This window comes from Polypterus senegalus, chromosome 17 (assembly GCF_016835505.1).
Source record: "Polypterus senegalus isolate Bchr_013 chromosome 17, ASM1683550v1, whole genome shotgun sequence".
NCBI lineage: Eukaryota > Metazoa > Chordata > Cladistia > Polypteriformes > Polypteridae > Polypterus > Polypterus senegalus.
This window is the reverse complement of record NC_053170.1, coordinates 62,044,247-62,070,470: the sequence shown is the minus strand read 5'-3', so window position 1 is coordinate 62,070,470 and position 26,224 is coordinate 62,044,247. Positions and strand designations below refer to the sequence as shown.

General features: G+C 37.9%; 1 protein-coding gene across 4 annotated transcripts in view; it reads right to left on the bottom strand.

Moving 5' to 3' along the window:
* LOC120517712 overlaps nucleotides 1-26,224 on the bottom strand; it is an 87,232-nt gene that overhangs the window by 5,589 nt on the left and 55,419 nt on the right. For 2 of the 4 annotated variants that reach the window (XM_039740165.1, XM_039740166.1), the window contains exons 5-9: nucleotides 16,230-16,336; nucleotides 11,139-11,255; nucleotides 9,383-9,484; nucleotides 7,882-7,998; nucleotides 478-563 (exon numbers count right to left, since the gene is read on the bottom strand). In XM_039740165.1, the coding sequence (XP_039596099.1) occupies nucleotides 478-563; nucleotides 7,882-7,998; nucleotides 9,383-9,484; nucleotides 11,139-11,255; nucleotides 16,230-16,336 (529 nt within the window). Of the gene's footprint in view, nucleotides 1-477; nucleotides 564-7,881; nucleotides 7,999-9,382; nucleotides 9,485-10,737; nucleotides 10,815-11,138; nucleotides 11,256-16,229; nucleotides 16,337-26,224 lie in introns of those variants that run through there. The other 2 variants (XM_039740167.1, XR_005631093.1) reach the window with 2 other exon arrangements.

The window sequence follows — 26,224 nt, the reverse complement described above, 5'->3', positions numbered from 1 at the left end:
TTATTTAAGAAACATGCACAAAGTTGATCTTTTATATCATTGTAATATCATTATATCATTTATATATTTTATATTAATACACTCCTGTTAGGACATAATGAAAAAAGAACACATTTCACCATCATTGCTCTGAATGCATCTTTTAGGATGAATTTTAAAATACTCTTAATTGAACATAAGACTCTAACAATTTTGAATCTCTCGACATATTAGAATATCTATCCTAATACATCCTTAATTGTAATCTCAGATTTTCAAACACTGTCTTGCTCAAAGTTCCTAGAGTGAAACACAGAAGAACTACTTAGGTGACCTTTTGTTTTTATGCACTGAAAATCTAGAATATTTTAGGAAGAGAGGACCGCAGACTAGTACTATATGTCAATTAAAAAAACTGTTAAAATTGCACTTTTAAAATCAGGTTTAAAAAAAAAAATCAATACTAGTGCTCTACACTATAAGGAATGCCATACTTACAGACGGTCTTTTTTCTTTTCCCTTGCTTTCAAGGTAGCAGATGATAAACACGGTGATTTCTGAATGGCTCTTTTATTTTTGTTAACCTGATTAATCAAAACACAAAACAGTAACTTTTGGTAAATATAAATGCTTAATCACATTTTTTAAAGAAATGGCTTTATATTCCACAGGTGAAAGTGAAAATACTATTTTTTTATTTCATCAGATATTTTTCACTTTTATTTTTTAGTAAGCTAATAATACAATTAATATTATTCTTTAAATTAAGATTACTTTTTATTTGTTACTTTTGCAACCATCTTAATAAAAATTACAAGAGTGCAATGGGCAACAAACTATCCTGTCATCATTGGGTACAAATTAGGCTCTAACCCTAGTTGAAAAAAAGGAAAACAAAACAAACACACATCCACAATCACTCATCCTGGGCCAAATTAAACTTAGTAATTAACCTAACATCCATGTCTTTACAAAACTGAAGTGCCTGGAGAAAAAACCATGCTGACATATGATATATGAACAGATGTCACATATACAGTAATTAGGAGGGATTACATCTGTAGATGCAGAAGCACTGACCATAGTGCATCCCAAGAAATTTTTGAAATTTGGTAATTAAATGTATTGAAATGGGGCTGAAACTTCAACTTTGAGTTTGGCAGATGTGCATATTTTAAACATCTCTGAAAGCAACACGACATTGTAATGGCCAGCTCACTCTCCCAGACCTGTGGCCTGGAAAGCTGAGGACATTTGACCCAACAAGCCATACTTCCAAATACAGTGCATCTGGAAAGTATTCACAACGCATCACTTTTTCCACATTTTGTTTTTTACAGCCTTATTCCAAAATGGATTAAATTCATTTTTTTCCTCAGAATTCTACACACAACACCCCATAATGACAACATGAAAAAAGTTTACTCGAGATTTTTGCAAATTTATTAAAAATAAAAAAAAATTGAGAAAGCACATGTACATAAATATTCACAACCTTTGCCATGAAGCTCCAAATTGAGCTCAGGTGCATCCTGTTTCCCCTGATCATCCTTGAGATGTTTCTGCAGCTTAATTGGAGTCCACCTGTGGTAAATTCAGTTGGTCCCACAGTTGACAGTTCATGTCAGAGCACAAACTAAGCATGAAGTCAAAGGAATTGTCTGTAGACCTCCGAGACAGGATTGTCTCGAGGCACAAATCTGGGGAAGGTTACAGAAAAATTTCTGCTGCTTTGAAGTTCCCAATGAGCACAGTGGCCTCCATCATCTGTAAGTGGAAGAAGTTCGAAACCACTAGGACTCTTCCTAGAGCTGGCCGGCCATCTAAACTGAGCGATTGGGGAAGAAGGGCCTTAGTCAGGGAGGTGACCAAGAACCAGATGGTCACTCTGTCAGAGCTCCAGAGGTCCTCTGTGGAGAGAGGAGAACCTTTAAGGACAACCATCTCTGCAGCAATCCACCAATCAGGCCTGTATGGTAGAGTGGCCAGACAGAAGCCACTCCTTAGTAAAAGGCACATGGCAGCCTGCCTGGAGTTTGCCAAAAGGCACCTGAAGGACTCTCAGACCATGAGAAACAAAATTCTCTGGTCTGATCAGACAAAGATTGAACTCTTTGGTGTGAATGACAGGCATCACGTTTGGAGAAAACCAGGCACCGCTCATCACCAGGCTATTACCATCCCTACAGTGAAGTATGGTGGTGGCAGCATCATGCTGTGGGGATGTTTTTCAGCGGCAGGAACTAGGAGACTAGTCAGGATAAAGGGAAAGATGACTGCAGCAATGTCCAGAGACATCCCGGTTGAAAACCTACCTCAAAGCGCTCTTGACCTCAGACTGGGGCAACGGTTCATCTTTCAGCAGGACAACGACCCTAAGCACACAGCCAAGATATCAAAGGAGTGGCTTCAGGACAACTCTGTTAATGTTCTTGAGTGGCCCAGCCAGAGCCCAGACTTGAATCAGATTGAACATCTCTGGAGAGATCTTAAAATGGCTGTGCGCCGACGCTTCCCATCCAACCTGATGGAGCTTGAGAGGTGCTACAAAGAGGAATGGGCGAAACTGGCCAAGGATAGGTGTGCCAAGCTTGTGGCATCATATTCAGAAAGACTTGAGGCTGTAATTGCTGCCAAAGGTGCATCGACAAAGTATTGAGCAAAGGCTGTGAATACTTATGTACATGCGATTTCTCAGTTTTTTTATTTTTAATAAATTTGCAAAAACCTCAAGTAAACTTTATTCACGTTGTCATTATGGGGTGTTGTGTGTAGAATTCTGAGGAAAAAAATGAATTTAATCCATTTTGGAATAAGGCTGTAACATAACAAAATGTGGAAAAAGTGATGCGCTGTGAATACTTTCCGGATGCACTGTGTATATATATATATATATATATATCTATCACACCCCAACCAGCCCTGACATAACATTCAACCCCAAAAGTGACAGACGGAAAGTAATAATAAAAAGGTGCAGCAAAAAGTTAACATACAACATGAACCCTCCCTTGACCCCAAACTGAACATAAAATCAATGAGACACTCAGAAAACACAAACACACAGAAAAGTTCAGAAGTTAAATGGAAAATGACTAACATTTTGAAAATCAGACATTTTGAGATTTTCAGTGAACTAATGCTTGCATGTCTATGTTCCTGTACAATGAATGGTTTCAAATCTATAATTTTTCATTTATCATTAGTATGATTGCCACTATTTTGCCTAAAAGAAAAACTACATCTCATCAAGGCCAACTATTTATATCAAGGTTTATAAACATCAAATAAAACACACTGCTTTTTGATTTACTACAAATGTTTATCAATTTCGTGAATATACTGTACTTTTGCAGAAATAGGCACAAGATTGGAACAAATACAGGATATTTTGCTGTTATGAACTAAGAGAGAAAAATCAGGTACACACTGTTATGATCTTAATATGTTATACATTTATTACAGCTTTGCTTTTCATTTTTTTGGACATTCTGGTTCATGTAAGAGTTTGGAAAGTTGTTGAATTATATTTTCATTATTTTTTTTGTAAACACTTATTTAATGAAGTTTAAAATGTTTTAACATTTTTCAGCAACACCATTTTGTTTTATGTTGGAGTCACCATTTTAACTTTAACGTGTGTAATGTTGTTAGCTATGATTTTACGCAGGATGACTAAAGATTACGCCTGTGAAATGATGAATTTAATGGTTGTCACACATGTGCAATTCAAACGCAGGTAAAGGGCCTGAATAATAGTAGTTCCATGTCAGACCAGGGGGTGGCGAGGTGCACTGACTTTCTCTCTCAAACCTCTGCAGACCATCCATGGGAAATCCAGCACGATTCTGGTACCACTGAAGATGTCACTTCCTGTTGCGACCTTTAAACCCGCCATCTTTGCAACCTTAAATCAGTTCTGTTTTGGACTTAGACCTGAACATCTCACAATCTATTTACCCATTTTGCAGCCAGGGCACAATATATAGGTGGCTGCCCCAAACCTTTTTGATGTCTTTTGTCTATTCTTGTGATAGTGGCAGAGTCGACATGATGCAAGAAGCCCAGAAAAAACAGGGATAGGACCTGAAAGATAACCAGGTGGGAGAGTACTGGGGCTGAGTCTCTGAGCTTTAAGGGGTCTGGGTGTTTAATGGGGTTCGTTTCATGGTGCAGGTTTTGCTCCCAAAGTACATAATCGGGCTATCAAAGAAACACGGGGATTGTGTGAGAGAGACACACAGGAGTGGGCTGGTTCCTAGGGGGGAAGCGAAGGGGGCTTATTATATGCTCTCAGAGGAGAGAGCTGTCCCCCCAACTAGAGTCAAGACCCTAGCTAAATGTGAGACATCTCCAGACCAGCAGATGGAAAAAATAAAGAACTGAATATTCAACCCAGAGGGGTCGACCCAGGAGCAAGCCTTTTCTCTCTGGAAAAAGGTGGCACTATGGCTAAGGCCATTTGAATGTACCACCATCCAGACAGTACAGCAGATAGCCTGCTTTCTGTTAGTCAAGACCCTTCCCGAAAACTTCACCCAGCCAGTCTAGGTAACGTTTCAAAACATGGATGAGCTTATAGAGCTCATTGAATCATCTAGGATGGCCTCGCAATCTGGACACCACAGGGATTACGTCCCACAAAATCTGTCTCTCCCTTACAAGCCAGAGCCTGTTCTGAAGTCCCCAGACCCATGGGTGCGCAACTTACTCGGGAATGAGAAGGAATACAGGTGGAGAGAAAAGCGAGGGTTATGTACACTTACAACCCCCCTGAATATATCACATATGGGAGTAGTGGTAGTAAATGGATTTAAACTTGAAGCACTCTGCCAATATGTACTACCGCAACAGTGGGTGAAAGTAAAGGCCAGTATAACTTGTATACATGCCGAAATCTGACAATATAATACCGTCCTATGTTTCATCAGCCATGGTGGATCGCTAAATAAATTCCCCGTAGCAGTCCTCCCAAATCCACCTTTTCCGTTGATACTGAGGTGAGACTGGTCTGACAATAACTGCGGTTTAGTACAGACTACTCCCAAACATAACTTAGACCTAGTTATAGGCGGGAATGACCCATCTCAGGCTGTCTGCATGCCATGTAATTAGCCAGTGGAGAGTGATATGGTAGACCAAGAGGAGAATGGGGAGATTCCTGAACTGTTGCAGGCAGAAACGTCTTTTCACAGTGCCTTGACAAGCCGGGAAGAATCCCCCACCCCTTGAGGTTAGACCGGACCCTCTCTCTGAGATGCAATTTGAATCTACAGAAACACCAGCTTCTTTTATAAGGGAGCACTGGAAGGATGACTCCCTGAAATTTGCTAAAAATGCAGACGTACTGTTCAATGACCAACGTACTGATGATCATCAGCCCATGCCACAGGGTCCCCACTTTGTGATAGAAAATTACCTATTGTATAGGGTAGTGGTGCATGAGCGGGAAAAGTGCAGAGGCTGTTGTTAATCCCAGAAACCTACCGGCAGTAGGCCTGTGAATTGGTGCACGCCCATCTCCTAGGAGGCCATTTGGGTACCAAAAAAACTTTAGAGTGTATTAAGCTCCGATTTTATTGGCCAGGATTTAATGAGGAGGTCGCTGTTTTTGTATCTCTTGTCCAGAGTGTCAATTATGGCAAATTCCTAGGAGGGACCGACCTCCTCTTGTTCCCCTTCCCTTGACTGATGTCCTCTGTGAAAGAACTGGGGCCTATATAGTAGGACCACTAGAGACCTCAGCCCGAGGACATAAATATATATTAGTTCTTGTAGACTATGCTACCCGATATCCTGAGGCTATTTCTTTGCACTCAGTGATGACTAAGGCTATCGCACAGGAATTGGTAGGGGTCTTTGCGCGAGCCAGCATCCCTAAGGACATCCTTACAGACCAAGGGACACCTTTAACCTCGGAGACGTTCCAGGAGACAGCCAAGTTACTGAAAATCAAGGGACAGAAGGAACTGGGATCAGCTCCTCCCCCTCATTCTTTTTGCCTACCGGGAAGTCCCACAAGTCTCTATGTGGTTCTTGCCTTTTGAATTATTATATGGAAGGCAACCCTGGGGCATATTGGATATTTTGAAAGAAGGATAGGAAGGAGAGGCTCTTCCCTTTACAAACATATTGGAATATATCGCACAGTTACGTGATAGATTAGGAAAAATTCAGCCCATACTTAAAAGTCACATGGAAGAGGCGCAAGCAGCACAGGTCCACTATTACGACCATGGTACAACTCTCCGAGAATTCCATCTGGGGGATTGCGTCATAGTCTTAGTCCCTACCTCCCATTCTAAATTCCTAACCCATTGGGAAGGCCCATATGAAGTTAAGGAGAGGAAAAGACTTGGTGAAACAACCCAATCGTCGACAGAGGGAGTGGATATCATGTAAATTTGCTGAAGCTGTGGAAGGAAAGGGATCCCGATTCCTTTAAAGCCGCCATCTTTGCACCCTTAAGTCAGTTCTGTTTTGGACTCAGCCCTGTGAACACCTCACAATCTATTTACCCATTTTGCAGCCAGTGCACACTATATGGGTGGCTGCCCAAACCTTTTTGATGTCTTTCGTTTATTCTTGTGGCAAGGTATAAACATCAGCTCAAAGACTTCCTGATCACCTGAGTTCAGGATTAAAAAAATCTCCAGTGGCAAGAGTCTTCTGATTATGAGTTAATGCTTTAATTTCTTTTGATTTCTGGTATTTAGATTAGACTTGATGACAGATCAGTTAGGCTTCCTGGCTTTGAACTTTGCAAGGCTTTAGACAATGTTTCATCTCCTAGCTCTTCCTCATTTAAAATCTGTGCAACACCCAAACTCTCACCATTTAACATGATTCCAGTCTTTGAGCTGAAAATAAAACTTGGGAGTTCCTGGAGGAAACCCTTACAAATTTTACTATTTTTTGAGAAATTCTTGATTGAAAATTCAAAGTACTCTGTTGGTCTACCAAAATGGAAGAAACCAGTTATTGCATCTTAATTATTCTCTTGCAGACAAGCAAATAACTTTGTAGTTTGCAATGAGCCTTTTTGAGAATAAAGAAGAAATCGTTTTAAAGCTGCAAGGTAACTTATTCAGTGATTCTGAGAAACAAATATTTATTATCTACTTCTAGAGTGGGCTAAGCAGGATATTTCCAACTGGTTTGATACATACAGTATGTTATTAGTGACAGGGATTAAGAATTGCCAGAATAAATAATTTTTCCAATAACCTTGACCAAATTATTTTTAAATCATGTATAAATAACATGATTGTTATTATCTAAAACCCCACCAAGCAAAGTTTAAACATGAACCATATAGAAAGGCTTAAATAATTAGTGGATTTATACAGTAAAGACACCTATACTTGTTTTTTCTAGACTAGAAAAAAAATTGACATATTGTCAGATATAAAGCATAATAAATAATACTGTACACTGAAAATTATCTGCCAATTTTGAGTATTGTAATTTGAAATTAAGTTCAGAATTATGTATAAATGTTTACATAATTCTAATTCTTTATACTGTTTACCAATTTTCTTGGATTTTAATACCCTTAATGCATTTACTATGTCTGTGTCTATGGTATTATGGGTGTTGTCAAATTTCCATGTACAAGATGTGGTTGAATAAGTCTTATAAAATTGCCTTTGGTATATAATACAATGTATTTTTCAATCCTTTTTAACATGATTCTTCTTAAATCATATGGCTCTATCAAGCATTTATTTTCAATTGCTTTTGGTTAAACAGTGGAGAGTGCCTTTATCACAGGTGTTTCCCTAATAGATTTTAAAGTTCCCAACTTAAATCAAGCAGTAAGTGCAATTTTAAACTTTTACTATCTTAAAAAACAAAGGAAAAGGAAAAATGGAAGCAAAACAATAAGACAGAATACATTACTCTTTGTTTTAACTCTCTCTCTCTTCTCAGAAGACGATCATGGGAGATAATCTGCATTCTCTCTGCCGTAGACCAGGTAAAGAAAATATCATGAAATTCATAAAGAGCAGACCGTAGCTGCAACGAAAGTGTCAAAATGATTTACACAATATACAGTAGTAAGTTTTCATAGGTTTACAAATTGGAAAAGTTACATTCCAACCTAGCTCAATTAACTGTACCAATATGTCACCTTGATGTTAAGAAGTCACCATGGAAGACAGCCATTAACTTAAAAAAGTACATATATTGATTTTACATTGGACATCTACTGTATACTTGTTATTTCCATACTAGAAAAAAATTTTATGTATTGCCAGATATACAGTAGGAAACCACAATATCATCAAATGTTACTAAGCTGTAAAGGATGGCAACAACAAATACAATTACTGTAGCTGGCAGTGTTGATTTACTGTAGTTTGGTAGACAGTGTGATCTTCTGTGCAATGGAAAATAAAGCACGGTTATCAGTCCATTTTTAACTCAGTGTGCTTCTGTGACTGTTAAGAACAATATGATACGGAGTTCACTAGAGTAAAATTACATTAAATAAAAATTACTGTTGTTTAGTTGTTAATTTAGTTGGTAATCCGGCTGAATGATAATTAAAACTGTGGTGGGCTGGTGCCCTGCCTGGGGTTTGTTTCCTGCCTTGCGCCCTGTGTTGGCTCCAGCAGACCCCCATGACCTTGTAGTTAGGATATAGCGGGTTGGATGATGGATGGATGATAATTAAAACATAGAAAGACAAACAAAATTGCACTTTATTTAATTTGTTTGGAAATCAAATTACACTACGGTGTTATAAATGAGGCATCAGTGATAGGTAAGAAATGATTAATCATTGACTGTGCTGGAAGTAGCAAACACAAGCTCTGCATTTTTATGCCCCATTCTTGTTGTATGTTCCTCCATGAGATTTTGATTTTATCTGCATTTTAATCAGATGAAAATCTCATAACCTGGCATGTTTTTAGTATCTTGAAATTAAACATTTCAGACTTCTTAATTACTGTAAATCAACTTAAGTAAATCAAGTCCTCAGATTATAATTATTCAATCACTTGTTTCATGATCTATTTTCCATTTTACTAACCATAAAATTACCACTCACAAAGACCTCCCCAAAATTTATTTAGAGTCAGCAATTAACCAAACACACATGCTTTGCCAAAAGTGGCATAAAAAGTCATCAAAAAGTCTATAATTATATTAGTTAACAATAGAAGGTATTGTATGTTACTTTATCGGTCATTGTAAATTTACTGAGAAACAAAATCTACAACTAATACATTTCTCAATGGCTTCGCAACAATTTTATTGTAATATTATATTTGACTAATAGATTAACAACCAGTTTGCTGCATTACCATTGATAAATATCATGTTATTTGGTTCTTCTGGGATACTTTCTGAAATTAGTCCAGACCTGCTAAAAATATTCTACATAAATTAATACCTGCAACAAAACACGTTCTTCTAATGACAGGTCTCTTCTGGAGTTAAATCCTGTTTTCCCCGGGGACTGAGATTCCAATGACTGAATAAATTGTCTTGTATCCTTGAAACAAACAAAAACAATGAATGTTTTACTATACTGTGTGCTTTGTTTTTTATTATAAACAGTCAGCCCTATGATAAAGGGACAAGCGTGTTATGAAAGGTGCAGATAATCTGCATTTCTTATTTTACGAATTGACAACTGAAAGCACATATTTCTAAAATATTAATACAAGCCACAAAAGGTTACCATTTTTTAAACAAAATGCCTGAATCATAACCATGCCTTCAAGTTAAGAAGTTTTGAAGCTAACTACACATACTGTAAAAAGCCTTGCTGGCTAAAGGTGTGTTTTGGAATGTTAAAATCAAATTGTGAACTTTTAAAAAACAAGTTTTTGTCAAGTGTATTATAGATCATTTTTACTTTTTTCATATACGAAGTATAGGGAAAGTACTGTAATCGTCCAAAAATTCGATGTTGAGATTTTGAGGAATCTCTATGTTTTAGACCTCCTTGACTTTCTTGTATACGAAGTACAGGGAAAGTATCGGAATCCTCCAAAAACCCCATTTCAAGATTTTAATGAATCACAACTTTTAGATCTCCCCAAGTCCAAAAATACCACTATTGGAATTCTGTCTGTATGTTTGTGTATGTAAACATGATAACTTGAATACACTTTCACTTCGTTCAACCAAATTTTGCATACAAGTATTAGGTACAAAATGTAGATTTTTATCAAGTTTTGGGCTATTTTTCGTTAACCAGAAGTGGTACTTTACCTTTTACTCATGCAGCTGCAGAGTGCGATTTATTCAACCTTTATAATAATTGTTCAATATATTATTAATTTGATTTGATTTGTTGTTGATAGTTCTTTAATGTTCAACTCTCTATTATAAAAAAAAAATCTTGGGAGGGAGCCTAGGGAGACGAGACGTGATCTTCTTGGAAGACAATTTGACGTTCCACAAGAGACACTTTAACGTCACGTGGGACAAGGCAGTGAGACAACATTTAAAACGAGTTCATGGACATCTAACCTAGCAGTTGTTGGAATGCTTTTGGCAGACACATTTCATGTGCTCCCAGCTCTTAAAACAATGACAAGCAGAACACGCAGCTTCCCAGCAGATGATCCAACCGCTTCTCCTTAGTGTGCGTTCAAATCCCCCCTCCCCCCAAAATTCACAACGCAAGCGGCAGAGACACAAAGTCGCAAAAGAACAGCTGCTGTACAGGCTTTTAAATGATCAATGTGCAGCTCGACATGCAGAACATGCAGTGCACTAGCAGCAGCAACAACAAACCAGCAGATGATCCAACTGCTTCTCCTTAATGTGTGTTCAGCCGCCCACTCCTTTACAATGCGAGAGAGTTATACGTCCTGTGAGAAAGAGATTTAACCACACAAGTATTGTTTTTACAAAAGTTTTAAAGTAAAAATGAAAATAATGCATATGTAACAATTCCCATGAAAATAATTTCTTTAAAATGTATATCTGGTAAACCAAACCCGCGGGTGGGCAAGCAAAGCAAGCAGGGGGCGGAGCCCCTGGTAATATAAAAATATAATCATTGTCTTGCAGTTTATTCCTCAAATATCCATTCCCATATCTGAGAATACGAGAAAATCTAGGAAAGACCACTTCTGATTTCTTAAATATGTAATTTATATAAAAGAATATGCTCAGTTTAAAAACAAAATTACCTTAATGATTCTAATCAGTCCCATTAATCGCTCTGTTTGTAAAAGCCTTCTTGTCAGGTAACCTTTGACAGCAGCTGCAATCTTGATTCTTCTTATGGTTAAAATGGAACCACTTGGCTACAATTAAAATAAGGATATCTATTTAAATCTGCACAATTCAACAGCATTTGATATACAAGATTCAAGAGTTTTATTCGTTACAGGTACAATGTGCAGTGAAATGAAAAAGCTAGCCTACACCAAGATTGTGTAAAACTAAAGCAAACACACAATATAAAAATGAACAAAACTAACTAAAATTAACTAAGTTAATTAAAATTAACTTAAACTAGATTAAACTTAGCCTCCAGTACAATCAAAAAATGCCAAGAATCAAATGACAAGTGTGCTCTGATGTCATTTGTCACCCTAACTAGCAACATGTTCAAGCAAGTGGTTATTTAATTTCAAATAGATTTTTCTTTTTTTTTTTTTGAGATTCCATGTGTGATCACTGCACAACTATCAGTTTTACAGCCATATGCTGGATGGACATCAACCATTAAATTGGTTTTAGTCTGCCAAGTAAGGATGGAAATCCTCTGTTAAAAACTTAGCAGTACTGTATTATTCTAAATATATTTAGATCATTGCAGTCTATCCATCTACTTTCGATGAAGATTTAACATAGAGAAGTTCACCATGATAGTATGACAGGAATGTGAGCTTCAACACTACACCAACCATCCTACCATCCTCTTCCGAGGTCGGGTCGCGGGGTAGCAGCTTGAGCAGAGAGGCCCAGACTTCCCTCTCCCCGGCCACTTCTTCCAGCTCTTCCGGGAGAATCCCAAGGCGTTCCCAGGCCAGCCGGGAGATATAGTCCCTCCAGCGTCTCCTGGGTCTTCCCCGGGGCCTCCTCCCAGTTGGACGTGCCCGGAACACCTCACCAGGGAGGCGTCCAGGAGGCATCCTGATCAGATGCCCGAGCCACCTCATCTGACTCCTCTCGATGCGGAGGAGCAGCGGCTCTACTCTGAGCCCCTCCCGGATGACTGAGCTTCTCACCCTATCTTTAAGGGAAAGCCCAGACACCCTGCGGAGGAAACTCATTTCAGCCGCTTGTATTCGCGATCTCGTTCTTTCGGTCACTACCCATAGCTCATGACCATAGGTGAGGGTAGGAGCATAGATCGACTGGTAAATTGAGAGCTTTGCCTTACGGCTCAGCTCCTTTTTCACCACGACAGACCGATGCAGAGCCGCATCACTGCGGATGCCGCACCGATCCGCCTGTCGATCTCACGCTCCATTCTTCCCTCACTCGTGAACAAGACCCCGAGATACTTGAACTCCTCCACTTGGGGCAGGATCTCTCCCCCAACCCTGAGAGGGCACTCCACCCTTTTCCGGCTGAGGACCATGCTCTCGGATTTGGAGGTGCTGATTCTCATCCCAGCCGCTTCACACTCAGCTGCGAACCGATCCAGAGAGAGCTGAAGATCACGGCCTGATGAAGCAAACAGGACAACATCATCTGCAAAAGCAGTGACCCAATCCTGAGTCCACCAAACCGGACCCCTTCAACACCCTGGCTGCGCCTAGAAATTCTGTCCATAAAGTTATGAACAGAATCGGTGACAAAGGGCAGCCCTGGCGGAGTCCAACTCTCACTGGAAGCGGGCTCGACTTACTGCGGCAATGCGGACCAAGCTCTGACACGGTTGTACAGAGACCGAACAGCTCTTATCAGGGGGTCCGGTACCCCATACTCCCGGAGCACCCCCCACAGGATTCCCCGAGGGACACGGTCAAATGCCTTTTCCAAGTCCACAAAACACATGTAGACCGGTCGGGCAAACTCCCATGCACCCTCCAGGACTCTGCTAAGGGTGAAGAGCTGGTCCACTGTTCCACGACCAGGTCGAAAACCACACTGTTCCTCCTGAATCCGAGGTTCGACTATCCGGCGGACCCTCCTCTCCAGAACCCCGAATAGACTTTTCCAGGGAGGCTGAGGAGTGTGATCCCTCTATAGTTGGAACACACCCTCCGGTCCCCCTTTTTAAAGAGGGGGACCACCACCCCGGTCTGCCAATCCAGAGGCACTGTCCCGATGTCCATGCGATGTTGCAGAGGCGTGTCAACCAAGACAGTCCTACAACATCCAGAGCCTTAAGGAACTCGGGCGTATCTCATCCACCCGGGGCCCTGCCACCAAGGAGTTTTTTGACCACCTCGGTGACTTCAGTCCCAGAGATGGGAGAGCCCACCTCAGAGTCCCCAGGCTCTGCTTCCTCGTGGAAGGCATGTTAGTGGGATTGAGGAGGTCTTGAAGTACTCCTCCCACCGACCCTAGCGTCCCGAGTCGAGGTCAGCAGCGCACCATCCCCACCATATACGGTGTTGACACTGCACTGCTTCCCCCTCCTGAGGCGCCGGACGGTGGACCAGAATCTCCTCGAAGCCGTCCGAAAGTCATTCTCCATGGCCTCTCCAAACTCCTCCCATGCCCGAGTTTTGCCTCAGCAACAACCGGCCGCGTTCGCTTGGCCTGCGGTACCTATCAGCTGCCTCCAGAGACCCACAGGACAAAAAGTCCTATAGGACTCCTTCTTCAACTTGACGGCATCCCTCACGCGGTGTCCACCAACGGGTTCGGGATTGCCGCCACGACAGGCACCGACCACCTTGCGGCCACAGCTCCGGTCAGCCGCCTCAACAATAGAGGCATGGAACATGGCCCATTCGGACTCAATGTCCCCACCTCCCTCGGGACGTGGTTGAAGTTCTGCCGGAGGTGGGAGTTGAAGCTACATCTGACAGGGGACTCTGCCAGCCGTTCCCAGCAGACCCTCACAACACGTTTGGGCCTACCAGGTCTGACCGGCATCTTCCCCCACCATCGAAGCCAACTCACCACCAGGTGGTGATCAGTTGACAGCTCCGCCCCTCTCTTCACCCGAGTGTCCAAGACATATGGCGCAAGTCCGGCGACACGACCACAAAGTCGATCATCGACCTGAGGCCTAGGGTGTCCTGGTGCCAAGTGCACATATGAACACCCTTATGCTTGAACATGGTGTTCGTTATGGACAATCCATGACGAGCACAGAAGTCCAATAACAAAACACCGCTCGGGTTCAGATCGGGGGGGCCATTCCTCCTAATCACGCCCTTCCAGGTCTCACTACACCAACCAATGAAAATTAAATGTAAATCTGCAATAGCTCAATTGATAACATTGACTGCATGCAACATATCTGCTTAATCTGTCACTGCAAAGGTATCATCACTAAACAAGTAATATTGTTGGGAAGTAAGGTTAAATGGCTAAAATTCCTTTCTTCTTTGGTATATAAAGATCACATTTTTTCCAGTCTATTGACTGAATTTGAAGCATAGGGTGACTATTTGTCAGCTTGATAAATCCTCCATGGCCCTAATTGTCAAACTATTTAGCTGTATCTTCCAAACAGGTGCTGTTATAATTTAAGCAAATGTTTTCATTGAAGTTTGGAGAAAATACCCTGCCATTCACTGACAAGGGAACATCTGTGACTGTCGGACAAGAACAAGTCATTGACAAGTGACGAGGCTTTAGTATTCCCACAGTTCTAAAAGGAAAAGCTGACTGATGGATGAAAAGACCAATGAAATCAACAGATTCAGATGCTGGCAGCGAAGGATGCACATGCACACAAATTAATGCTTGGTTCTACCCAAATTTATGACTGTGTGGAAAAGTTATAAATAATGTATAATAAATATACCAGCAACTGCATGTTCATTTGTACATTATGCAGTATGGTGAAAATCAAGAAAAAAATAGCAAAAACTAGTTTGGTTTTTATCTTTTCTAGTTTTCAGAATGTGTTTCATTTTTGTTTTAGTTTTAATTAATAAAGGGATTATTTTTTCGTCAATGACATTTCGTTAACCACTACGTGTAACCAAGGTTTCCTCCAGTAACACTGAACCCATACAGACTATTTTAATTTTAAGCACACAGCCTGAAGAATTAAACACTAACATTTATTTGGGTCATAGTTACACATTACAATGCTTATTGTTATAAAACACCTTTCCAACACAATCAGAAGCCATGAAACACTAATACGATGAAACAATATGAATTATGTAAATAATGTTTTAAATGATTACTGTACAATATAAAGTCTGAGGCAGGTAAATCTACAATCTTTTTCATCACTTCTTAGTCAACCTTCCTAAAAAATGCATCTAAATAGCTTTTAAAAAATGTAAAAACTTATAGAAACAGACATGGAATCAAGCATGAGCAACTGACAACTAAAATCATTATTTAACTATGAACTCACAATTAAAAACTTCCAAAATCCAGATTTATTTTAAAAAAATACAGAATTTCACATTTTTTCAAGATGATAATGCATTTACTGAATTTTCAACAATTTCAAGAATTAGTATAATCCGTGTGCAAATTAACAAAACTCTCTAGCATTTTTACTGTCTTAAACCACAACTGATTAAATAAAATTATTATTAATACATCTTCAGAGTCACCTACGGTCTTACAATGACTTATCTGGACCTACTTAAACCAAGTGATACATGAATATTTTTATAATAAGGAGAGGTGGATATTGTGGCAGGTTTTCTTTCAACAGCTGTGTTGATATCAAAAGAGAGCTGCTGCATTTCTTGTAATGTTGCTGTAGTTAAATAACAATGGGGAAAAATTGTAAACCTCTTGATGAGCTAAAATGTACTGTATATAGTGTGAAATCAGTGGATGTGGTACATTAAGATTAATAATATGCTAGATGACATACTTACACAGTACAAGATATTACTACATTACATGGTAAGGTGAACTAATTTTGAATAATTTCCTGTTTAGACAAAAATGCAAGTAAAATAACAATTCATTATTTCTAGCATTTTGGGAATGTTGCCTGAAGAGAATATTTAAATTAAAGATTATACACAAATGATTTTACTTTTTTATTTTAAATGTCATTTAATCTAATTAAACATATAAGTACTGATTCTTTACGAATACCTTTCAATAAACATGATTAAAAGAGTAGTATGTGTAGACTGAAATCTATGAAATGATGAAAATCTTACCTGAAAATTAAGATTCCACTCTCCACTTTCTTGTATTGAACCTGCTGAATATTTTTTGCTTGTCTCATTAAAGAACTGATTTGATGTCTTTAGGTCTGAGGGATTTGCTATAAGGAAAGGTAATAAAAAACTTCAAAGTAAGAAAAATAATGTATACACAGGTCAATAATTTTATATCAAATCTACGATTATGTGGTTAATTTCTATTACTGAAAAGCAGTGATTCTATTAATTAAAATCTATCAGCATCAAATGCCTTTATTTGTAATATTCATGTTTGTATTAAATATGAATTATAAGGAATGAACTATATCTGATTGAAACATGAGCACTGTGGGGAATCATATAAGAAATAAAGGAAAGGAATCATGTAAGAAATAAAGGAAACATTAGTGAGACATACTTTCACAAGACCTATTTTATAATGAAAAATCATTTACATGCCTATGTTTATTTTAATACCACAAATACCCTAGAGTAAAAGATGGTAACAAATAACACTCTAAGAAGATACTGTTTTAATTAGCAGAGATGAAGAAAGCTTCTTGTCCAGTGAGAAATAATTAAAGAACAAAAATATAACACACAGTTAATTAATTGTGCCTTATTTACAAAGTGAAAATAATGCCAAGTATCATTTTAAAATCATGTTTCTGTGACTAGGTGAATGTAATCAATCATATGATAAAATAGACGCTATCTGAATAAGGATACAAACTGCAACAATGGCAAAAACTGGGCCTACTTTATGTTTGGGTAAAAGAAGACACCTTTTATGTGGAAGATATACTGTACATGCAAAATTTAGCAATGTTAGAAAAACCATCCAGTAAAATGTACCAACCAGAAGAATTTTTTTTTCATAATATGAATGAATAAGCAAAGATCAAGAGTGTGTTTATTGTTATAGTAATGCTTATCTATGTTGTTCAGTTTTTTGTTTTTTCTTAATGAAGAAACTGATAGCTCACTGACTGGAATAAAATCAATTCAAGCTTACAGTACCTTTAAAAAGTATTTGTTTCAGGTGTTCTTGGACTGTAAACAATACTTGCAAATCTCATTGCAATCAATTTTTTAGGTACTTGCAGGATCAAGAAGTAATAGGCAAAAGTAGTAATTTACCAACAGAGATCTTATGGTTAAAACCAAACATTTGCTGCTTGTTTGTATACTCAGACCCAAGTGGTGACTCAAAGCTTTCACAAGTGAAGGTAATTGCTATACTGTAATGAAGGAACATTTCCTTTACCACTCCACTCTATCTTTGTACCACTGGAAGTCACTATTAGGTTACTTAAAATTACAATTTGTTTAGGAATTATTGGTGACGCATTGAATCTGAAGGATATTATGCAAATGGAGACTAAGGCTGATTCTAAGGAACACAACATCACCAACACACTACATAAAATAAATCTATCAAAGCCTGTCGCCTAAGCATAATGAAAGCCTGGTGGGGGGACAACCATTATTTTGAAAGATGTACAGAGTTCATTGACTGCAAGCAGTTTAAAAGTGCACCAGTTGACAATATTATTATCTGTAAGCAACAATGGCCTGTATTTGAGGGTTGCAAGATAAAAAAAGTATTACTCAAAATAAGACAACAATTTAGCTTTCTGTCTTATTTAGTGTCAAAAACCCTCAAATACCACCCATGCCCCAAAAACATTATTTTTACAATGCATTATGGTGATGGCCACATTATTCAATGTGACATAGTGAGTGAAACTTTGGACGGGAGCCTGTGTCAGATTACTAAAAAATCATCTGGAGAACAGATTCAATAAGGTAATCATTCAAACACAGGAAAACATCAAAACTGGGAAGACTCAAAACTAAAAAAAAAAAAAAAAAAAATTCTTGAATGATTCAGTAATTCACTAATAATGTTATATAGCAAATTATTGAACTTGGACAAATCTACCAAAACATCTACCACAAAAAAAAAACTCTTTTGCAAAAACACTACTAAATCAAGTATTAAATGGTGATTTTTTTTCACAACAAAGACGTAGTTATTTTACCCTGTCACACACATGTGAATAGGAGGCGGCTAAAGGGCTTGAGTAATTGTAATACCACATCAGACCAGGGGGCGGCAAGATGTGCTGACTGTCTTTCCCAGTTACTTACAGACCATTCCCGGGAAATCCCACCAGTTTCCGGCACCTTGGATGATGTCAATTCTAGTTCCGGCCCTGATAACATCAATTCCTCTACAGGCCTTTAAAGCCACCAGCTTACCTCCAGTGTCAGTTCTGTTTCGGACCCTGTCTTGTGAACATCTCTGTTCAATTATTTTAAATTTTCACAGCCAGGATACAATATACAGGTGGCTGCCCCAAACCTTTATGATGTCTGGAGTGAATTACTTGTTACAGCCCCAAAATACTTGCTTTGATGAGATAAAATGAAATTTAATAATTTCAGTTTCTGACTAGTTCCCTAAAATGAACTAACAAAAAATGAATGTTTCTTCTTAAAGTGTTAAGTTTATATATTGAAATAGAAAGAAATTTGAACAAAACATTTAGGTATCATTTGTTGCATTTGAAAAAACCTATGTGAATCCTTTGGGAAGACAAACACATGTACACATAAGTATAAAGTAGTTTATACATTTTTTAATTAATAATGAGGTATGTCTAATGTACTTTGAAATATTATGAAAGTTAATCTCTAAATTTACATCAACAGGTTCAATTTCAAGATTATTGTCAGATGTATTAAATGCAGTGGAATTTCTACCTGCCTGTTTGATCTACATACAACAAAACTCCAGTCTCTAGTGCAACAATCAGCAGGTTCTACTAGTTTAAACATTAACTACAGAGGTCTCAAGGTAATGTCTAAGAGATATGGTCAAAATACGACTTAAATATCTTAAATACTGGATAGTTACTGGAATAAATATTGTCCTAAAATAGGATTTAAATGCCATGATGAACTCTACTGATCTCCTCCCTCTATTCTATAAGGTAAACCATATTACATGTAAACTTCACCAACAGTCACTGCAACTTTATACAAGGAAGGAAAGCAAGATCTTAAACTATTAGCTACGTAAAGTGTCCTGTGCTTTCAAAATAACTTCCTATTATTTTTAGATATTTTAAAATTGATTTGATGTATCTTGATTCACAAAGGAAATTATATTTACAAAATAAAATAATTTAACTCAAAACACATTTTACATATCCAAATTCATTTGAGATATCCAAAATTGTCTGGAAATGATTTCAGAATATCTCTCTATTATATAAAAAATCACGTGGGAGTGAATGACTAGGAGATGATATGTGATCTTCTTGTAATCTTTGTGCCAAGAGATTGACACAGGAACATCTTGCGGGGACGTAGACCATGAGATTCTTGCAAGACATGTCCTATTTACAAGCAATATCAAATAAGACCACGAAGAGAAAAACCATCAGTCGTGTGTAAATGCTTTGACCACACACAGATCCAGGGCTCTCAGGGCATATAAAGCGTATAAGGACAATACATTATAAATGAAACGTCGACAACTAAACGAAGAAGAAACAGAAACGCGGAGAAAAGAGACCCAAAAGCGCTGAGAGGTGCAATCTAGGTACAAATGCAGACAATAAGGAAAGTAATAATCAGCTCGGAACAAGTGGAATTGAAAAAAAAGAATGTCCAATCGGGCGCAGAATTACAGAACTAAGAGTAAAAGACAAAGTAGAATTTCATAAAGATGCTCAAAAACGTTGGCGCGATAAACACGATAATTCAATGATTGTACCATATAACCCGTATTTGCTAAAAATATTCGATTGTCATATTAATATCGAGTATCGTGCATCAGTGATGAGTATTAAGTACATCTACAAGTACATTCATAAAGGGCACGATAGAGTACGCATAACTTTATCGAAAGAACAAGCACAGGACAAAGTTCAAGCATGTTTAGATACTCGATATGTTAGTGTAATGGAAAGCGTGTGGCATTTAATGGAATTACCAATGCACGGGCGAAGTCATTCTGTAGAATTATTACCAATTCATTTACAAGGACAGAATATGGTTCAATTTAAAGAAGGTGAAGAAGCAGATGCTTTACAAGTAGCAAAAACCAGAAAAACTTATTTCGAACTAAATAAAAAAGACATAAATGCATAGGCATATACGTATGCACAAATTCCTCAACATTACACGTGGCAAAAACAAAAAGGCATATGGCAAAGAAAAATTTATTGCAAAAGTGTTACACGATTAAATATTGTATCACCAAAAGATAGCGAATGCTTTCATTTAAAATTGTTGTTACGAGAATCGAAAGGAGCAACGTCGTATAGAAATGTTCTAACTATAGATGGAAATATGTACGGTACCTTTCAAGAAATGGCTCGAGCAGCTGGATTATGTAAATCGGAATATATGTATGAAATGAAGTCTGATGCATTGTCTGTAATGATGCCTGACAAATTAAGACACTTCTTCGTATACTTTATGACAGGGGAAGTTGATGCTTTACAATTATGGGACGCGTTCAAAGGACCATTATCCGAAAAGTCAAATGAACAAACGGCTCTTTTAATCATCAAGGAACTGTTAGAAGCAGAAGATTTAACAATGCAACAATTTGGACTTCCACAAGAAATTAACGAATCAGAGGTAAAGAAAGAGATAAAAGCAGACGAAGATGTAACAGTGGAAGACTATAGAAAAATACATCAGGAAATGTACTCACAATTTAACGATGATTCATTTTATGACACACTTCAAGAAAGTGTCCTCAGAGAAATTAAATAGCAATTATTCTTCATAGATGGACCAGGCGGAATGGAGAAAACATTTTTGTATAAAAGTTTTTTCTCCATTATTGCAAACAGTTATTCAAAAACATTACATCGATAGCATGGACAGGTATAGCAGCAGTTCTTCTTCCATACGGTAAAACAGCTCACAAAATGTTTAACTTACCTTTAAATATCACTGACAAAAATGTTACATTGAACTGGAAAAAAAGAAGATGAAACAAGAAATGCAACAGAATGAAATTTGTTTTTGGGGCGAAGCATCAATGATCCCACAAACAATATTAAATGCAATCGACAAAACGTTTAGGGAGGTTTTTGAATCTGAAAAACCTTTTGCAGGAAAAACCTTTATACTGGGAGGTGACTTTAGACAAGTTGTACCAGTGGTCAAGAAAAGAGACTGAATGCATATTTACGATGCATGCCTAAACAGTGGACCTTTATGGTCTTTATTTCAACAATTAAAAATAAATAAAAATATGCGAGCAAATAAAAATTCGAATGATTTTGCAAACTAGCTATTATACATTGACGACTTTAAAATTCAAAATCTCGAAATAAAAGTTATGTAAAAATCTTATTGAAGAATTTTATCCCTTAGGATTATCAACAGAAGAAATGAGTACACGTGCAATCCTAGCAACGAGAAACGTGGAAGTCAAACGAATGAACTCAAAAATCGTCGATCGGTTACAAGGAAAATTGATTAAGTGCATATCAATAGACTCTGCTGAAGCAGTTGGTGGTGATGCTGCGGAAGATGAAAACATTAACCTACAATATCCCGTAGAATATCTACAAGCATTAACACCATCCAGTCTCCAACCAGTTGAATTACTGTTAAAAGGATGTATCATAACGTTACTGCGTAATTTATGCATGAGTGATGGACTATGCAATGGAACAAGATTAGTTGTATTAAAAATTGGTGGAATGATTCTATCATGAAAAATTTTAACAGGTGACAAAAAAGGTAATGTAGTATATATTCCACGAATAACATTAGACACCAAAGGAGACCTTGATATGCCATTTGTATTAAAACGTTTACAATTCCCCGTTAGAATAGCATTTGCTATGACAATTAACAAATCACAGGGACAAACATTCGAAAAACTTGGTTTATTTATAGGAGAAAAAGAAATGATATTCACTCATGGACAGTTATACGTTGCATTGTCACGATGTAAGTCCAAAAACGTAATCAAAATTCAATGCGATCTTAAAGAAAAAAATAATTCAATAACAAATATTGTTTTTACCGAAGTTCTAAAATAAAAGGGAAACTAATGAAACAGAAACAATTCCAAGAAAAAAAAGTATCATAGAAGTGTGTATCCGGAAAACCAAACACGGGGGTTGGCGAGCGAAGCGAGCAGGGGGCGTAGCCCGCTAGTCTCAAAATAAATTCAGATATAATACACATTGATTTCGTTCATTGAGGACTCAAATTTATATTCTGAAATCTTAAAATTTGAGATTCTCATAATATGAAATACATTTCAATGAATATAATTTGAGCATCTAAAATATTGTTAAATTATATCAAATGCACTTTGAGATAACTTAAAACAACTTCCTATTTAGTTGAAGGCATTCAAAAATAATCTGTAAAATGAATTAGGAATAGGCAGTAGACCAATTAGAACTGTTCGTTATACCAGATTAAAATTTTTTGGCTACAGGTTTTACAAAAACCATTTACCAATGTGATAAAAATTAATGGAAAACTTCCAAATGCATTAAAAATTAAAATACAAAACATGCATTCAAAAGGAAATGGTAAATAAGAATATAAGATAGGAAGCAGCTGTGTATTCTGCAGACTTTGGCAGTGCTGGCTGCAGCAGCTTCAGCAAAAAAATGAAAAAAAAAATTTTAGTGGTTCAAGAGAAGTGCTTTTGAATATATTTGAGTAGCAAAGATCTTTCAACATATATAGCAAGAGACATGTGTTACTTGTTGCTTTCCATAATAAACAACTTCCTCCAATTTAAGCAGTGCACATGAGTTTGCACTACTTGTCCACAATTGTCTTTATAGCAAAAACAACTTATAAGATCACAAACACGGTAAATCATATTACAAAAGGAAGAAGTAAAAAAGAGTAAGTTTAGAATTCACACTTCATGAGTAATTTTTACAATAATTTCAATAATTCTTCTGCACAACCAACTTCTCCATAAGGAATATCTAGATAGTCCACACCATCTGAAAATATTTTCCAAGACTGCAAACTGTTATGTATTTTGATTTAATCATTTTTGTTATTTTAGCTTTGGTTAAGTTAAATAACAATAATTCTAAAAATAAAACAGCAATTTGCTGAACCATGGTACTATCATCCCCACCCTACCTCTCACACACATGATATGGGCATGACATATATTCTGTATAAATTACCAAGATCAGCAAAACAAACAAAGAAATATCATTGTACAGGTCAAAACTCGACCTGTCTCAACAAAACAAAACAAAACATACAGTGGTACCTCGGTATACGTCCTTAATCTGTTCCTGATCCTTTGACTTATACCAAACAGGACGTATACCAAACTAATTTTTCCCATAAGAAATAATGGGAAAATGATTAATCCGTTCCCATGAAAAGAAATCCTATTGTTATTGGCATATTATACATTGATGGGGTTGTATAAAATAATTTAAAAAACTGCTTAATACTAAAATACATAAATAAAAAAGCAATTAGATGAAATAAATGAAAATTTAACCTAACTTTACTTTTTAATAACGTCTTTGTTTTTCACAATCGTAGATACCATTGTTCTCGGCAAATGGTATGCAACAGCCATATCCCGGATACGCATGCCACCTTCAAACTTTTCAACAATCAATTAAAATTTACGTGAAAAAACACAAAATTACGTTGTGACGATACGGGTTTACTGTATGCTCCCATCTGCTGTCGGGGAGCCCTTGAACCCTACACCGTTGGTAATGTGCCTCATCGGTAACAAGAAAGCAAGGGGAAGGTGCTTTTATTAAAACAATCAACAAAACAAGGTGTTCAAATTAAAGTGCAGTCTCCAAAGTTCCAATAAATAATCCATAAAATCAGAAGTGAAACGTGGAGGTTAAAAACAATAGAAAAAAGTCTTCTTAAAAACAATGAAGTTAAAATACAGTAGGAAGCATTCTTAAAAAAAAAACAAAAAAAAAACAAGAAGAAGCCCAGTGCCTTTTTACCTGGTGGCCCCCCTGCTTCCCAACAGGGGAGTCGCCCTACTTGCAGCTGACCTTCACTCTGCCTACTTCAGCTACTTCATATGCTCTCTCTCTCTCTCTCTCGTCCATGCTTTATTTTTCCCTCCCCTTCTAGCTGACTCGCGCTTCTATTTATCAAGATAAGCAGCCCCAGGAACAATCACAGCTGCTTCAGCGGTGCACACAACCACCACGCCCCCTCACCAAGCCGTGAGCGCGGTGATTATTTATTTTAAAACTGGCCTTTGACAGGATCTGTGGACCCGTTATACCACACACGTGAAAATTCACAGACAGTTATAGCGCTGGTTGTTCACTGAATACTAGCAACTAGTGCACTGACGCTCGTGGGCAGTCGTGGCTTTGTCTTGAGAGAGGTAAAAAAAGGGTAGCGCGCGGTGTTCTAGCACGCGAGTTGTATTCCAAACAAAGGTCATAAACCAAGCAAAATTTTTCGTGTCCAAACAGGACGTATACCAAGTTGGACTTATTCCAAAGTGGACGTATACCGAGGTACCATTGTATATTACAGTAATCCCTCGCTATATCGCGCTTCGATTTTCGCGGCTTCACTCCATTGCGGATTTTAAATGTAAGCATATCTAAATATATAATCACGGATTTTTCCCTGGTTCGTGGATTTCTGCGGACAATGGGTCTTTTAATTTATGGTACATGCTTCCTCAGTTTGTTTGCCCAGTTGATTTAAAACAAGGGACGCTATTGGCGGATGGATTAGAAGCTACCCAATCAGAGCATGTATTACATATTAACTAAAACTCCTCAATGATATAAGATATGCTTCCCGCGCGGTGCTTGATTGTTTGCTTTTCTCTCTCTCTCTGACATTCTCTGTGCCTGACAGAGGGGGTGTGAGCAGAGGGGCTGTTTGCACAGAGGCTGTTTGCTTAGAAGATACGGACGCTCCTCTAAAAAATGCCGCCTTATCGCGGTGCTTCGGCATACTTAAAAGCCCAAAAGCACGTATTGATTTTTTGATTGTTTGCTTTTCTGTCACGCGCTCTCTCTCTAACATTCTCTGCTCCTGACATGCATTCTTTGAAGAGGAAGATATGTTTGCGTTCTTTTAATTGTGAAAAAGAACTTTCATCTCTGTCTTGTCATGGAGCACAGTTTAAACTTTTGACTAAAGGGTGTTATTTCAAGTCTAGAGGGCTCAAATAATGTTAACAGTGTGGGAGAGTTTATAAGGGCTTAAAATATATAAAAATAACCATACAAACATATGGTTTCTACTTCGCAGATTTTCATCTATCGAGGGGGGTTCTGGAACGCAACCCCCACGATCGAGAAGGGATTACTGTATTATTATATTTGAAAACCAGCTAACCATTAAAGAGCAAGCTAACTTTATATAAAACAATATTATGTTAGTCACTATTTCACAGAGGCAAAGCTTAATAAAGATAAAACAAAATTTTAAAAGTATATGTAAGGTCAGGTCAGGGAGGATACTTTGGTACAGCATGTTTCTGCTTCTGCCACACAATGAAACAGCTCAAGATTCAAGTTGGCAACCCCCCAGGCAGACACCCAGTCCAGTCCCACCCTCTGGAAATGACCCTCTATCTGCCGCAGCCAGGTGTTATGTGGGCGTCCCCTTGACCTGGTCCAACCACTTGGGTCCACAACAATAAGGATATTGCGAGCTGGATGACACTTGGAGAATCGTACCACATTGCCATAACTGACACTCCCTCACAATGCAGATGATGTTCCACAATCGGGACTACATGAGCAACCGCTCATTTGACACAAGGTCAAAACAGCGGTACCCAAGGAGTCTCCGAAGAGACACAGTACCAAAGGAATCCAGTTTTCGTCTCAGGTCTCTGGATAGCGTCCATGTCTCACAACCATATAGCAAGACAGGAGGCAACAGGACTCTAAAGACTTGGACCTTCATCCTTTTGCATAGATATTGGTAGCACCACACACCCCTTTCCAGCAACCTCATGA